At 40.2% G+C, this 12,459-nt stretch overlaps 1 protein-coding gene across 18 annotated transcripts in view; it reads right to left on the bottom strand.

The window, feature by feature from the left end:
• ZNF207 (zinc finger protein 207) overlaps positions 1-12,459 on the bottom strand; it is a 21,255-nt gene extending 8,796 nt beyond the window's left edge. For 6 of the 18 annotated variants that reach the window (XR_011683045.1, XR_011683048.1, XR_011683046.1 and 3 more), the window contains exons 1-12: positions 12,263-12,458; positions 10,700-10,826; positions 10,131-10,269; positions 9,425-9,592; positions 8,704-8,779; positions 8,160-8,207; positions 6,254-6,354; positions 5,134-5,294; positions 4,250-4,342; positions 2,809-3,051; positions 2,006-2,168; positions 1,367-1,850 (exon numbers count right to left, since the gene is read on the bottom strand). Coding sequence is in view for 3 of the 18 variants with exons in the window: in XM_071451285.1 (XP_071307386.1) it covers positions 1,690-1,850; positions 2,006-2,168; positions 2,809-3,051; positions 4,250-4,342; positions 5,134-5,294; positions 6,254-6,354; positions 8,160-8,207; positions 8,704-8,779; positions 9,425-9,592; positions 10,131-10,269; positions 10,700-10,826; positions 12,263-12,303 (1,521 nt within the window). In the remaining 15 variants the exon portion in view is untranslated. Of the gene's footprint in view, positions 1-785; positions 1,851-2,005; positions 2,169-2,808; positions 3,052-4,249; positions 4,343-5,133; positions 5,295-6,253; positions 6,355-8,159; positions 8,208-8,703; positions 8,780-9,424; positions 9,593-10,130; positions 10,270-10,699; positions 10,827-12,262 lie in introns of those variants that run through there. The other 12 variants (XR_011683052.1, XR_011683053.1, XM_071451285.1 and 9 more) reach the window with 10 other exon arrangements.

Here is a 12,459-nt window from a genome sequence, read left to right as displayed (position 1 = left end):
AAGACTTCCACCATCTACAAAAACGTCTATGAATATAATGACACAAAAATGCTAATGATCCTTCTACCCCACCCTAAAGAAGAGATATCCCCATTAATTAAACTGCAGATAAGGCTTGAGGCTGGAACATGTATTTAAAGTTGACCTGCAAATGAAAAATTCACCACTCTTTTTTCCCTGTTGAGAAGAAGCCAGAGAGGTTCTCACTTCCCTCCCCTCCAAAAAGTCTCCCTCTACATTCTCATCAGAGGTGTAACAAAGGAACACTTGATGTCAGACTTAATTACAACCTTAAGAGGAACTTGTCACTCTACTCTTATAAACAGAGAAATGACTAATTCATAGAGGCAAGATGTCTCTTTGATAAAAAGGTCTCTTACTCCAGAAACTTTCACTGAATGGCTCAAGAAAACTTAGACAACATCTGATCATAGCACACAACAGATGGTTACAGATGGTTCACCTTTCAGAGACTGCAAAAACATGAAATTCTCAACATTTAAAGTAAAAACACAGCATATAACACATTACTCTTGCCTGCTTTGCCTCTTCTGTGCATTAAGAGGGTTAAGCTACTATTTCTCTTTTGCAGGTCAACTTCAATACATTAACTGGAAGTCACTCACCCATGTGCCATGCACCTAAGCTTCTAGAAATCTTCACCTAAAGGATCCTAAAATTCATCTCCACTTGCACATTAAAAAGTATCATTTGCAAAGTGAACTAATGGGACACATCCTGGCACTAGGATGTATCTCAGAGCACTTTCACATCCTACAAGCAAGTGCAAGGACTAGAAATCATTTAAAATTTATTGAGGACAAGAAAGCACAAATAAAGAAACATATGCATTAAGAGAAATTACAACCAAGAGTTAGGATGTGCCTCCTGCAGCCTCAATTTTGAGGAGTCAGTTAATAAGTGTACAGGTCTTTGTCTACTCAGACGTACAGCTAAGGAGTGACTTTTTAGAACAAGGAATTCAGACTTTATCAAAACAGCACCAATAACTGTGTTCATTACACCAATGGCTACCACGGCATGCATCTGTACAAACCTTTCAGGCAGTTGTCCACAGCTGGTCATGAATAAAAAGGCATATAAATTTTTCTCCTCTTTTATTACAATGAAGTTTATAACAGTACAGAAAAGTCACATGACCTTAGTGGGTCAGTTTACTTAAACCCTGGAACAGGAGGAACTCTAAATACATTAAATATTGTTACAAGTTCAGACTTTAATGTACAAGTAGTTGGGAACAGTTACAGCCCTCACCAAACTATGTTGGGGACATGAAGTCCAACAGCACTTGAAGTGCTGTGAAGGCATCATTTCACAAATAGCAACGTAACATTACAGAACTTGCCTTTAAGGTGGTATGTTCATGTAATTCCAGCGCCTTCACAATTTAACGAACCATATTTACTATACTTCACTTCTAAAAACCTAGATGAAACATGAAAAAGAAGCCATACAGTATAAATTGCAACATCAGGAAAAGTTCCTGTTATTATTCCAAATAATTTTTCCCATGTAAAATAAAATGTCCAACAGCTCCTTGCATGTGGGAAGATACTTATTTTTATAAGAGTCACAATGAAGCCTTAATTGACGGAAGCTTGGCTATATTAACAGCACAAGATGAGAAAAGGTTTAATCTCCAAACCTATTAGAGCGTGAGTAGGAGCATCAGTAGCGGCCACCTTGCGACATTACGGGCGGTCTCATTCCCATCGGAGGGCGAGGAGGTCCACTCTGGTACGGGGGCACCATCGGAGGTCCCTGACCGTATGGAGGCATTGCTCCAGGAAGATATCCTGGCATGCCCTGGTGATGAGCACCATACTGACCTATAAACAGAATAGTTAAGATGCAAAGAATAATTTTTAAATTTTTTTTTTAAATAGTGAGAAGTGTATTTTGTGAAAAGCTTCACCCCTCCCTGCTAGCATAGGCAACTTCACGAATCTTTCCAAAAATAGGAAGCTGGGAAACGTATGATTACCATGAGGTGGCATGGGAGGTCTCATTCCTTGCTGTTGTGGAGGAATTCCTGGCTGTGGTGGCATCATACCTCCAATTGGTCCAACCGGTGGATTACCCAGGGCAGCCTGGCCTGGTCGAGGAAGATTGCGCTGGTATTTAGGCAACTGTGCCCTTCTCTCTTCCTAAAAGCAGAAGAGACAATCACAACACATCGTGTTAAAACTCACCAAAAGCAAAGTAAATAGAGGTGCAACAAAGTAGATTACTAAACTATTTTAACTACCTTACAGATTCAAAGACTACCAGTAACATTACCCAGCAGCAGTAGGATTTCCCCCCTTTCTGCAGACTTTCTTCCTTAATACAGACCAATTCGAGTATTCTGCATGGAACTCAAATCCTCCCTTTCCCCCAGCTGAATAAAGCCTTTTTCTCTTAAAAACACAAATCTAAAGATCTCTGAACTGTAATTAATGTTCATTTGTTTTATCCATAAATTCCATATTTCTAACTGCTGTAATAGCATCAAAACAACTTCAAAGTGTTCAGTCTTTTGTTTTACACAAAAGTCCAAATGCAGTAAAAGTCCAAATTGTATTTTTGATTGAGAGATTTCCCACCACCACCAAAGCTAAGGCTTAGACTGCAGCAAGATCACTGCCAATATGCCAGTCATAACTCAAGTTACATTTTTTCTGCACGGTTTGCACTCTCACCATTACTAAAACACACATAATGCAGAGCACAGATGAAATTCCATTCAACCTGCCATATCATCACAAATTGCATTTTTCAGTAAGACAATGAAAACATGTTACTTACCAGTGATATATCCTCATCTGGATGGATCAACTTACTGGTTGCACTGGTTGTTGTGAGGGTAGCAGGCTTACTTGTGATAGAAGTAGCTGGTTTAGCTGCAGTGCTGTTTGTCGTGCTAGTGGTTGAGGCTGTAGACTGTGTGTAAGCCGGGAATGTTGGTTTGGGGGGTTCCGTTGTTGTCGCAGGTGTAGAATTCAAAGGTTTGAAATCAGTACCAACTGGCCCTGGCACAGCTGCTGCAGCCTGTGAAACACACAGACAGGTCAGTATTTATTTCTCAAATAAAGTTTTCATTTAAGAAAACTTAAATGATGACTGTTAGACCTCTGAAACGTTCCAGTGAGATATGATTATACAAGCTTGACAAAAGTAAAGTTCAGCCTTATTGCATACTAGAGCAACTGAAACCAAGACAAAATAAACCCCAGTATATACACATATACACATACACACAGGAAAGTCTAAAATCTGCAGGTCAAAAGCCACCACAACAAAGGAACAACAAAGAAAAAAACAGCCTACTATTTTATCTCAAACCCCGAATTTGGCAAATATGTAAATCTTTCCTGAACTACTATTTTTAGGAGCCTCTAAGCATAGATTTATTAGTCTTTCACTAAATTAACATATTTCAGCAACCATTAGTTTAGAGTACAGCTCAAAGTGCTAGTATTCATTAAAATTAGGTATTTAAGAAATATTTTAATCAAATATTTTATAAAGCTCTATTGTGTCAGGGCTTTAAGCGTTCTCTCTATAAACACAACATAGTATTTTCACAAAGTACTATGTCTATCCACAGAACTTTAATCTTATTTCTGAATGAAGAATCAATGGAAGCAGGTATGAGGTCCACTAGAGATTCCAACATTTCATCTCTCCTACTCTTTTGTTACAAAAACCCTGTAGAAGTCTGTTTTGCAAAGCTGTCTTTCAGATTGCTGTCTGAAGACACAGCAATCTCCAAAGCAAACTCTAGTTATGAGAGAATGATTTTGTTTCTAGTCACTGGATATTTACAACTATCTGAACCTCTCAATCAAAAAAAAAAAAAAATTAACATTTTGCACATAACGCAAATTTAAAATCCCCTACATTATGATGTAACATATTAAACAACATAAACTAAAAAGCCTTCACCATGCATCAAGCTAACCACTGCCCACTAAAATGCATTTAACTGCTTTCATGCTCTTTTAACCCTTTAGAACCAGGATGTTACATTTCATTCTTTCACACTAAGAAAAATTGGGCACTTTGACATGCTTATTTCTGGTAAGATGCAACTCATCATCAAGGACTCTGCAGTTTTACCAGCTAAACATAATCAGGAATATAACAAAAATTATCTGAAGATGTTTAGTCAATTTTAGATTTTACAGAATGGTCCAAAGGGTTAAGGTGCAAAGCAATTTGTTTTAAACTGTGACTTCCTGCGTACTTGTGCTGTGCTAGGAAACAGAGCGTTAGAAGATGCTGAGAGACTTTCTGAATTGGAGGAAGCTGCACTTGAGCTTGTGACAGGTGTCCCCATCTGTAGCATAAAAGAAAGGAAACAGTGAAAAGTCTCCAAACAAATGGGTGGAAAGTATCCAGATGAAAGGATTTCTTATACTAAGCCCTTTCTTATGAAAGGACTGTATTTTTGTAACCATGTATCGTCCCCGCAGAAGCCCAAAATGCAAACACTACATTACAAAGGCCTCTGCAACATACTTGAAAGCAAGTAAGAACTCCAGGACCCAGGAAAAAGTGCATTCAAAGGGAAGAGGTCACAAGCCACTATCAATTCCCCACTTCCCCCCACAAAACATTAAAATTAACTTTTCACTACACTGACTTACTCCAAAACTTTTTGAAGTAGAAAAACCTCCTAACTCAGGCAACGTTTAACCAGTTTAACAAGACTACAGAATAAATTCATCCATTTATCAGTAGAGAGCCCATTATGAGTGAGAACAAGTCATGTCAAGATTTTAAACTTGGAAAGGTAGAGTTCTATGCAATCAGATTCCTGTAGCTAACACATCTCTTCACCCACCCAAAGTTCCCTTAACAACAACAAACTTAAAGGCCTTTAAGAGTGTTTTGCCTACTCCTTTCTTCCCCAGTGCTTATAGAACTTCTGTCTGGTTTCACAGCTGTTTTAAGACAAACAAAAGAATATTTTAAAATTCATTCAAGCACTACACTGAATTAAACATCAACCCAAGCAAAAACCTGAACCAGTCATTTCTTGGGCCTCCTCAACAATAAATAGGCACTACTGACACAGTGGCAATTTGAGGAATATAACAAGGCATTCCAGGCTCTGGGATACCTTACCTGCCCCGCGCTTGGAAAGAGTGGTTTAGTAACTGGAGGCTGTGGAGTTGGTGCTGTTGCAGCAGGAGCTGGAGGCCGGTTCAGAATGCCCGGGGCTGTAACAGGCTGTGCTTGTGTCATTGGAGGCATGCCAGGCCGAGGCCCGACAGGAGGGGGCATCCCTGCAAACCACAAACAATGGGCGGCGGATCAGGCTCCAGGAAGCACCAATATTCCTTTAGACAATCCCGCTCCCAGTGTTCCTTAGAACAAAGTTTCCCACTACAAGATGTATTTTTAAGGCAACAGTAAAATAAAACATGACAAAGGGTAATGCCAGCAGTCAACAGTCAATGGCCATGCACAGGGAGTAACCTCTAACACTTCAGAACAATGCTGGATTAAGTTGATTTTTACTAAAGCTGCAATAATCAAGTTTGTGCTCTCGACAAACCAATACAATTCATGCAGTAACTGTTTCTGACACACTGCAGGTATGAATTGACTGAACCACTGCCAGCTTTACTGGGGTCATCAGTAAAGTGGACTGGGACACGTTACAGTGTCACCACAACACCTGCACTTGGTGTGTGTGGAGCTCTAGGAGAGGGGCAGTGGGAAGTTAACAGCTCCCAGGGGTTCCATCAGGTGTTCCAGTTGCTGGTCAGAGGGAACACCCAGGGAACTTAGGGCTACTTAAGAGCTGCACAAGCTCAACAAACATCTCTTCTAGCTATGGTAAGAGACCAAAATGTCAGTTAAGTTTCTTCACACTGCAGGCTCATTAGCTGGGTGAATCACCCAACTATTCCCCACTTCCCACATTTTCAGTCATTACTGTTTTCCAACTGCAGCCACAAACATTAATTTTAAAAAAAAGGGATGAAGAGAGACCAAGCAACACAACAGTGTGAGAAAATGCAATAAATCAAAGAAACAGTATTCTGTTTTTTACTTTAACAATAGTATAAAAGTAAAATAATTATTTATAATCAAAAGTTATAAATCAACCACCTCTGCACAGAGTGGCTTCTGTGACAGTCCAACCACATGAAGATGGTGGGTGGTGGCATAAGTCTGTATGTTCATTACATAAATTCTAAATCTTAATAGAAAGAAATAAATATAATTAAACTCTCACCATAGTACGAGTTCGACAACCCTGACCTACCTGGTGGCATACCAGGCATAAGAGGTGGGATTCCTGGCCCAGGAGGCATCATTCCACCCATTGGCATCATCCTATTGAAAAGAAAATGAGCACTGGTATGAACACACATGATAAAGTTTTAAGACAATTGGCACATCCCTGTATTAGACAAAAAATAATGGTAAAAATTTCAAGAAGTCTCAAGAGAGGGAATTCCAAACCAGCTCCACAAGAATAAAACATAACCCAGCACCCAAAACCCCAAACACTTATTTGAACTTTAATTTCTCAAGATCTCACTTTCTCTAATGCGAGATTTCCAGAACTAGTGTCTCTTGAAATCTCTGTCAAGACTACGAGCTGCAGCTGAGTGTTCCAAGAGCCTGATCTCAGTACATTCATGGAGTCTGAATGCAGGAAAACCAGCTAGCTCCAATCACACTACAATCACTGTGTATCTGCTATTACTCCTCTCTGACACTGACTGGCAAATAACCCAGAGCTGTAGAACTATCCAAAAAACATTGACAAAAGCAGAGCAGAGATCACAGGACAAGAAAGCTCCCAGAATTTCAGTTACAGAAAACAATCCATACACTAATGATAAAGTGGGATTTTGGTTTTTTAATATGAGACATCCTCATTGTAACATATTTTTTCTCCACATTAAAAAGAAACCATTTGGTTTCTTTTCCTAAATGAATATGTATGAGCCCTTTACAGGGAACAAACAAGTGTAGCTTAATTTTGCTTAATTTTTTGCAGACATTTAAAAACGGATTAGGGAAACAAAATAAAAGAATGTTTATTACTTTAGTGAGCAAGATAAGCTGATGTGCAGCACTCCAGTACAAACCAAAACCCCACTAAGAAGCAGCTTCTGTTTGTATGACAGTTAAGACACCTTCACCACTGCTGTTTTCAGATCAAATGCCATGAATAAGTGAGCATTCTTTCTGGCAAGTCTGATTTCTGCTCTCAACTCATCTATCACTGCTACACAGGGAAAAACCACTGCAGAAGCAGCAGTGACTGGGAACACAGACCCATGGAGAAGGCAAGGTCAGTCTTGCCAGCCAGCAGACATCAAAACAAGTGCTGGATGCTCACTGCCTGCTGCTCCAGAATGACTTCTGAGAAACTGCAGATAGTGCTACAACTGCTGTCACACTAACACCAAAGTTGCTTTGTCTCTCCTAATTCTTTGCTCATTGTTAAACAAAATTTAATCAGGTTAAGAAAGCAAAATTTTAGATTAGAATAGACAAAAGCATAATGCAACTTCGTCCTCTCCCCCAAAATGAAATGCAGTGAAATTTTGGCAAATTCATTTGTGTTTTTACAGGTGACATAACATTCACCTGAAGTTAACAGGGAATTTAATGACAACTAAGTGTCTGACAACCTGATTAAATTCTGTTGAGTTTCCACCCAGAAAAGCTAAATTTCTGATCAGCATCCACGCCATGTTTGACTATGGCATGATTTTTCAATTCAAAGGCTGTTAAATCAATATTTATGTCTCAGAAGTCAACGAGCTTTCACCTCAGTTAACTTGAAGTTTAGATTAAACTGAGTTCCTGCAGAATGTCCTGCAGTGTGAGGGATCAAGCACATGGAGCTGCTCAAGCTCTGGCTCAGGAGAGGCTTTAAGTCTCTAAGGGTCTGTTTGGTTTCTATTTTGTAGAATGCATTTCACATACAGTTTTGTAATATTCATTTAGATAAAAACATAAAACCTTCATGTATTATACAGTAACAAAACCTAACCAGACACCTTCCCCAAATTCTTAGGCAATATTCAAAGGTTTTCAGTAAAACAATTTCTAGCTTATCAAAAACATGACATAAAATGGCATAATGAATGTACCTAGAATTACATTAATGAGATGCTTACATGTTTCCACCACAAAATGACTGCATGTATTTTCTCTGTTGATGTAATCTGTGAAAATTTATGACAAAATCAAAAATCTAACTGTGAATTTCCAAACACATTGTGATAGGGTATGGTGTCAACCCCATAACAAGCATAAAAACCAACATCTTTTGCCCAAAATACAAGAAAAATATAAACTATCCAGTACTTTTTTCCTGTTATGTTGATGACTGATAACCAGATGCACAACATATGTGCAATACACAAGGGAATAGTGGCTCACAGAAGGCTCTAAACCAACACAACAAAATTTTGTATTAATATATTACTACTTAATAACTATTAAGTCAGGAGAAAGGCAAGATACTTTATACATAAACCCAGTTTGGCCACATTTTACATGTTGGTTTACAGCCATCCAGTTTTTTGGTTAGTCTTAAATATTTAAGTTACAGGGTTCACAATTCCCTATTGTACATTCTTTTAATTAGCTTTACTTTTTCTGTGACAGTTTAAAATGCACAGTATGAACATGTAATATTAAGTCTTTCTTGCTACTCACCCAGGTGGCATTCCAGGCATAACTGGAGGCATTCCAGGCATCATAGGTGGAACACCTGCCATTAATGGGGGTATACCTTAAAAGAAAAATAAATTTTCAACAACTCTGATAACATACAGTTGCAAACAAATGTCATCTAATAAGTTTACACTGGATAAATGCTTTACAGCAAGTTCTAAAAAATTGGATTTTGAAGTAATATTGCTTACAAACAGTGCAATATAGGTACTATCTGCAAATTTGACTTTGATTGATTGTCCTCAGCCCTGCAAGATTGGGAATTTCCTTAGTGTCTCCAGAGAAGACATCTTATTACAAGAGACCATTCTTCACTCACTGATCAAAACTCTTTCCTCACTGTATCTGTGGCCTGTTCTGTGTTAGAAATCTCCAGATGCACAGCAGCTCTGCCCTATTTCCAAAACCTGGTTATAAAGTATGAACAAGTATCACTGGTAGACTTCTGTTTGAAGCACTAACCTGTCCTACTACCAGATCCTTCAATCTACATGCCAGCATTAGGGATCTGAATCTAGTCCACCAAGGAAGATGTGCTCATGCACAGAGCAAGGAAGAAAATGAACAAACTACTTATCTGCACCTCCCAGAACGATTCTGTGACCCCAGTGATAAAAGGGCAGATTAGTACTCAAGCATACAAGCAGCAATTCATGTTTCTAAGAGGTTTTCAGCAATGACCTAACATAACACAGCCACTCACCTGGAGGCATCCCTGGTGCACCTGGCACAGGAGGCAAACCTGGCTGTGCCATTGGGGGAATGTACCCCTGCTGTGGCTGAACTTGCTGGGGTTGAAATGAAGTTGAAGCTGCAGATTCATCATCTTCATACTCATCAGAATCATCCTGTTGTTTCTTTTTCTGGCTCTCTGCAGACAGTACAATGCATATGGTCAAACTGAACACAAATTATGTTCCATAAAATTAACTAACAGCAAAATTCAAACCTTGCCAGTGTTCAAAAAGTCACAGAAATACAAAGAAAGAATGCTGTGGGAGCCCACCTGCAGCCACAAATAAAGGGAAGGAGCATGACTCGCACTGCCATTACCCTGAACATAAGAGAGGGATCTGCCCTTGTATCAATATCATGCTGTCCTGCATAAACCAAAGCAGTTCAACCAAAGGCCTGAACAGCAAAGAAATTGAAGCATTTGGGAATCATCAGGACAGTTTTACCTCCAGCCTTTCCTCCCCTTTACCCTCACAAATAAATGACCATGTCCATATTCGTTAGGCAATTGTTGGAGCTGCTCTGAACAGGAAAGGAAAAATCCCTCCCACGTGGCTGGCAAATGCCTGGAGCTGCTGTCAGAGAAGGAATTAAATCCCACCCTCACTGAGTGCCACAGCTGAGTAAGGAACACACCAGGGAAATGACAGACAACCAGCCACATTCCACCTTACCCTGAGTTTTTTGTTCAAGTAACCTCCTCCGTTCCTCCATGTCTTTTTCTGGAATGCCTTCCATTCCATAGATTTCCAGTTCAATGTCTGTTCTTCCAGGAATAGCATTTGGAACAGCATCTATTGTTTCTTTATGTACCTAAAGAAAAAAAAAAAAAAACCTAAATAAATCCTGCTGACCACATTTCAGGGTAAATTCTCTGTGTTCTTCAGGTAGTTTGAAGACAGAAAAGGAACATCCTTAATGGGACTAATCTCTCTGGCCAAGCATTTTCTTGATCTGTGCCTCCTAATCTCTGGTAACAACTATTGCCCCTAAAACCAGCTTACATGAACTTAGAAAGCACAATTCCTTCACTCCTACAAAACACTCCTGAGAAAGATCTCTGCTGCACAGCGGCCATTTGACTGCTGACACAGCAGGACTCCTGTGCTGCAAAGAGGCCACTGCTGTTCTTTTCTCACCAGTTTTACAGACTCTGGAAGCCCCCAACCTCCCTTCTTAAGGACACTTAACTTATATTTTAGATACTGTAAAGAAAAGTTCATGTAAATCTAAAACTCCTTACCTGCATGCAGTGTATAGCTAAACCAGGTCCTGTATACAGTTTCTTATGACATATATGGCATTTAAAGTGCTTTGCTTTTTGATGCTGTATAAGGATTTTTTCATCATCAAAATCCCTATTACAATACCTATTGAAGACTGTTAAGGAAACATTTAATACTGGAAGTGACCTTTTAGATAGGACTAAGATAATGAGCATCAGTGTGATTTTTCTGAAGCAAAAGAAAGGCACAAGAAGCATCTCTGAGCATTCAAAGGGTGACAAATATTTAATGGATGTCTGAAAACAAACATCCTCATCCAGTCCAGCACACCCCTCTTTACACAGGCAGTGAAGTTGGAAGGTGTCTGCACACAATCAGAATCATCATCTGATTCCATATTGCTTGACTCATGGTTTTCAAGTCCTACCTATTTTTCTGTTCAGGGTTGTGAATGCTGCTACAGCATTAAAGGAGAAACAGGCTTGAAATCAAAAGGGAAATTACGCAAATCACTCAGAAATGCCTCTTTAATCAATTACCAGTAACTAACAATCATAAAAGAGAACAAAGGTTTTAGTTTAAAATTCCCTTCCTCTTCCAGTTATCCAGGTATCAATTTTTATGACACAGCATAATTTGCTGCAGTAACTGAAGAATTCTTTGCTTTTAAAAAGAAATATTTTCGGCAAAGAACTGTTTGGACATCTACATAAAACAAGAGACAAACTGCATTTCCTTTCTGTGGGTCAGCATTGATATTTCAGCACTGATATTTCAGCAAACACTCCACACATTTCCCTAGGTGAGAAAAATACACATTAGCTATTTATTATTAGGAACATGTTAACATTGCCAACACAGCGTGTTCCTTGCTTCCACCAAAACGTGAAATAATGTCTAAAACAATCACAGATGCCTCCCAAGACAAAATGGTAAAACACCTCGGAGCACCTTTTAAATTTCTTTATTAAACAATTCTAGAGGACAGAAACGTAAGAGAGAAGGTAGATTTATAATCACTCCACAACAGTGAGTAGTACATTCTGAAGGAGCGATCATATAAAAATTCACCAGTATTTCTGGATACTGCAAAATTAAACCTGATCATGATGCAGCAATTATAAATTGAAAGCTACCCCCGTCACGAAGAAAAAAAAGGTTTAAAAAGTCTCTTTTAACCACATCCCACCTTATTCCGTGAATAAATGTATTTATCAGTAGCAGGGTTTTCTCCCTTTAACATCCTCCCTCGCAAGGGATAAAGACAATTCTCTATTTCCCGCTGCCCCGGCTTTAAGGATCGGGCGGGAGGCCGCGGCCTCGGCGACAGCGACAGGAGCGGGCCGGAGGCCGTGAGGGGGGTGGGGAGCACAGGAAGGGCACGGACTGGGCCCCATCCCGAAGACACAGGGCTGGAACAGGGCCAAGCACCGAGACAAACCGTAAGGAGCGTGCGGAGAAGGGCTGAGCCCCATCTCGGTACGAGACGGAACGGGACCGAGCCCCGACCGCGCCAGGCCGCGCCGCTACCCTCCCCCACCCAGCTCTCTGCATCCGCCGCGTCCCACACAGAAGGATACCAGCACCAAGGCTTCAGCTGCTTCTTCTTCTTACGGCCCATGGTGGCGTCACCCCGACCTACAAACCAGGAGAGCCGAGCGCTCCCTCAGAGTCGCAGCGCCCGCGCGGCCGCCCCGGACCGAGCGAGAGGCACAAAATGGCGGCCGAGCTTCCTCAGGCGCCGCTGCGGCCTCCGAACTCCCAGAACGCCCCGCGC

This window comes from Agelaius tricolor, unplaced genomic scaffold (genome assembly GCF_023055355.1).
Source record: "Agelaius tricolor isolate 1412-34295 unplaced genomic scaffold, bAgeTri1.0.p SCAF_32, whole genome shotgun sequence".
In the NCBI taxonomy this organism is placed as follows: Eukaryota; Metazoa; Chordata; class Aves; order Passeriformes; family Icteridae; genus Agelaius; species Agelaius tricolor.
The sequence above is the reverse complement of the archived record's forward strand: the minus strand, read 5'-3'. Positions and strand labels throughout refer to the sequence as shown.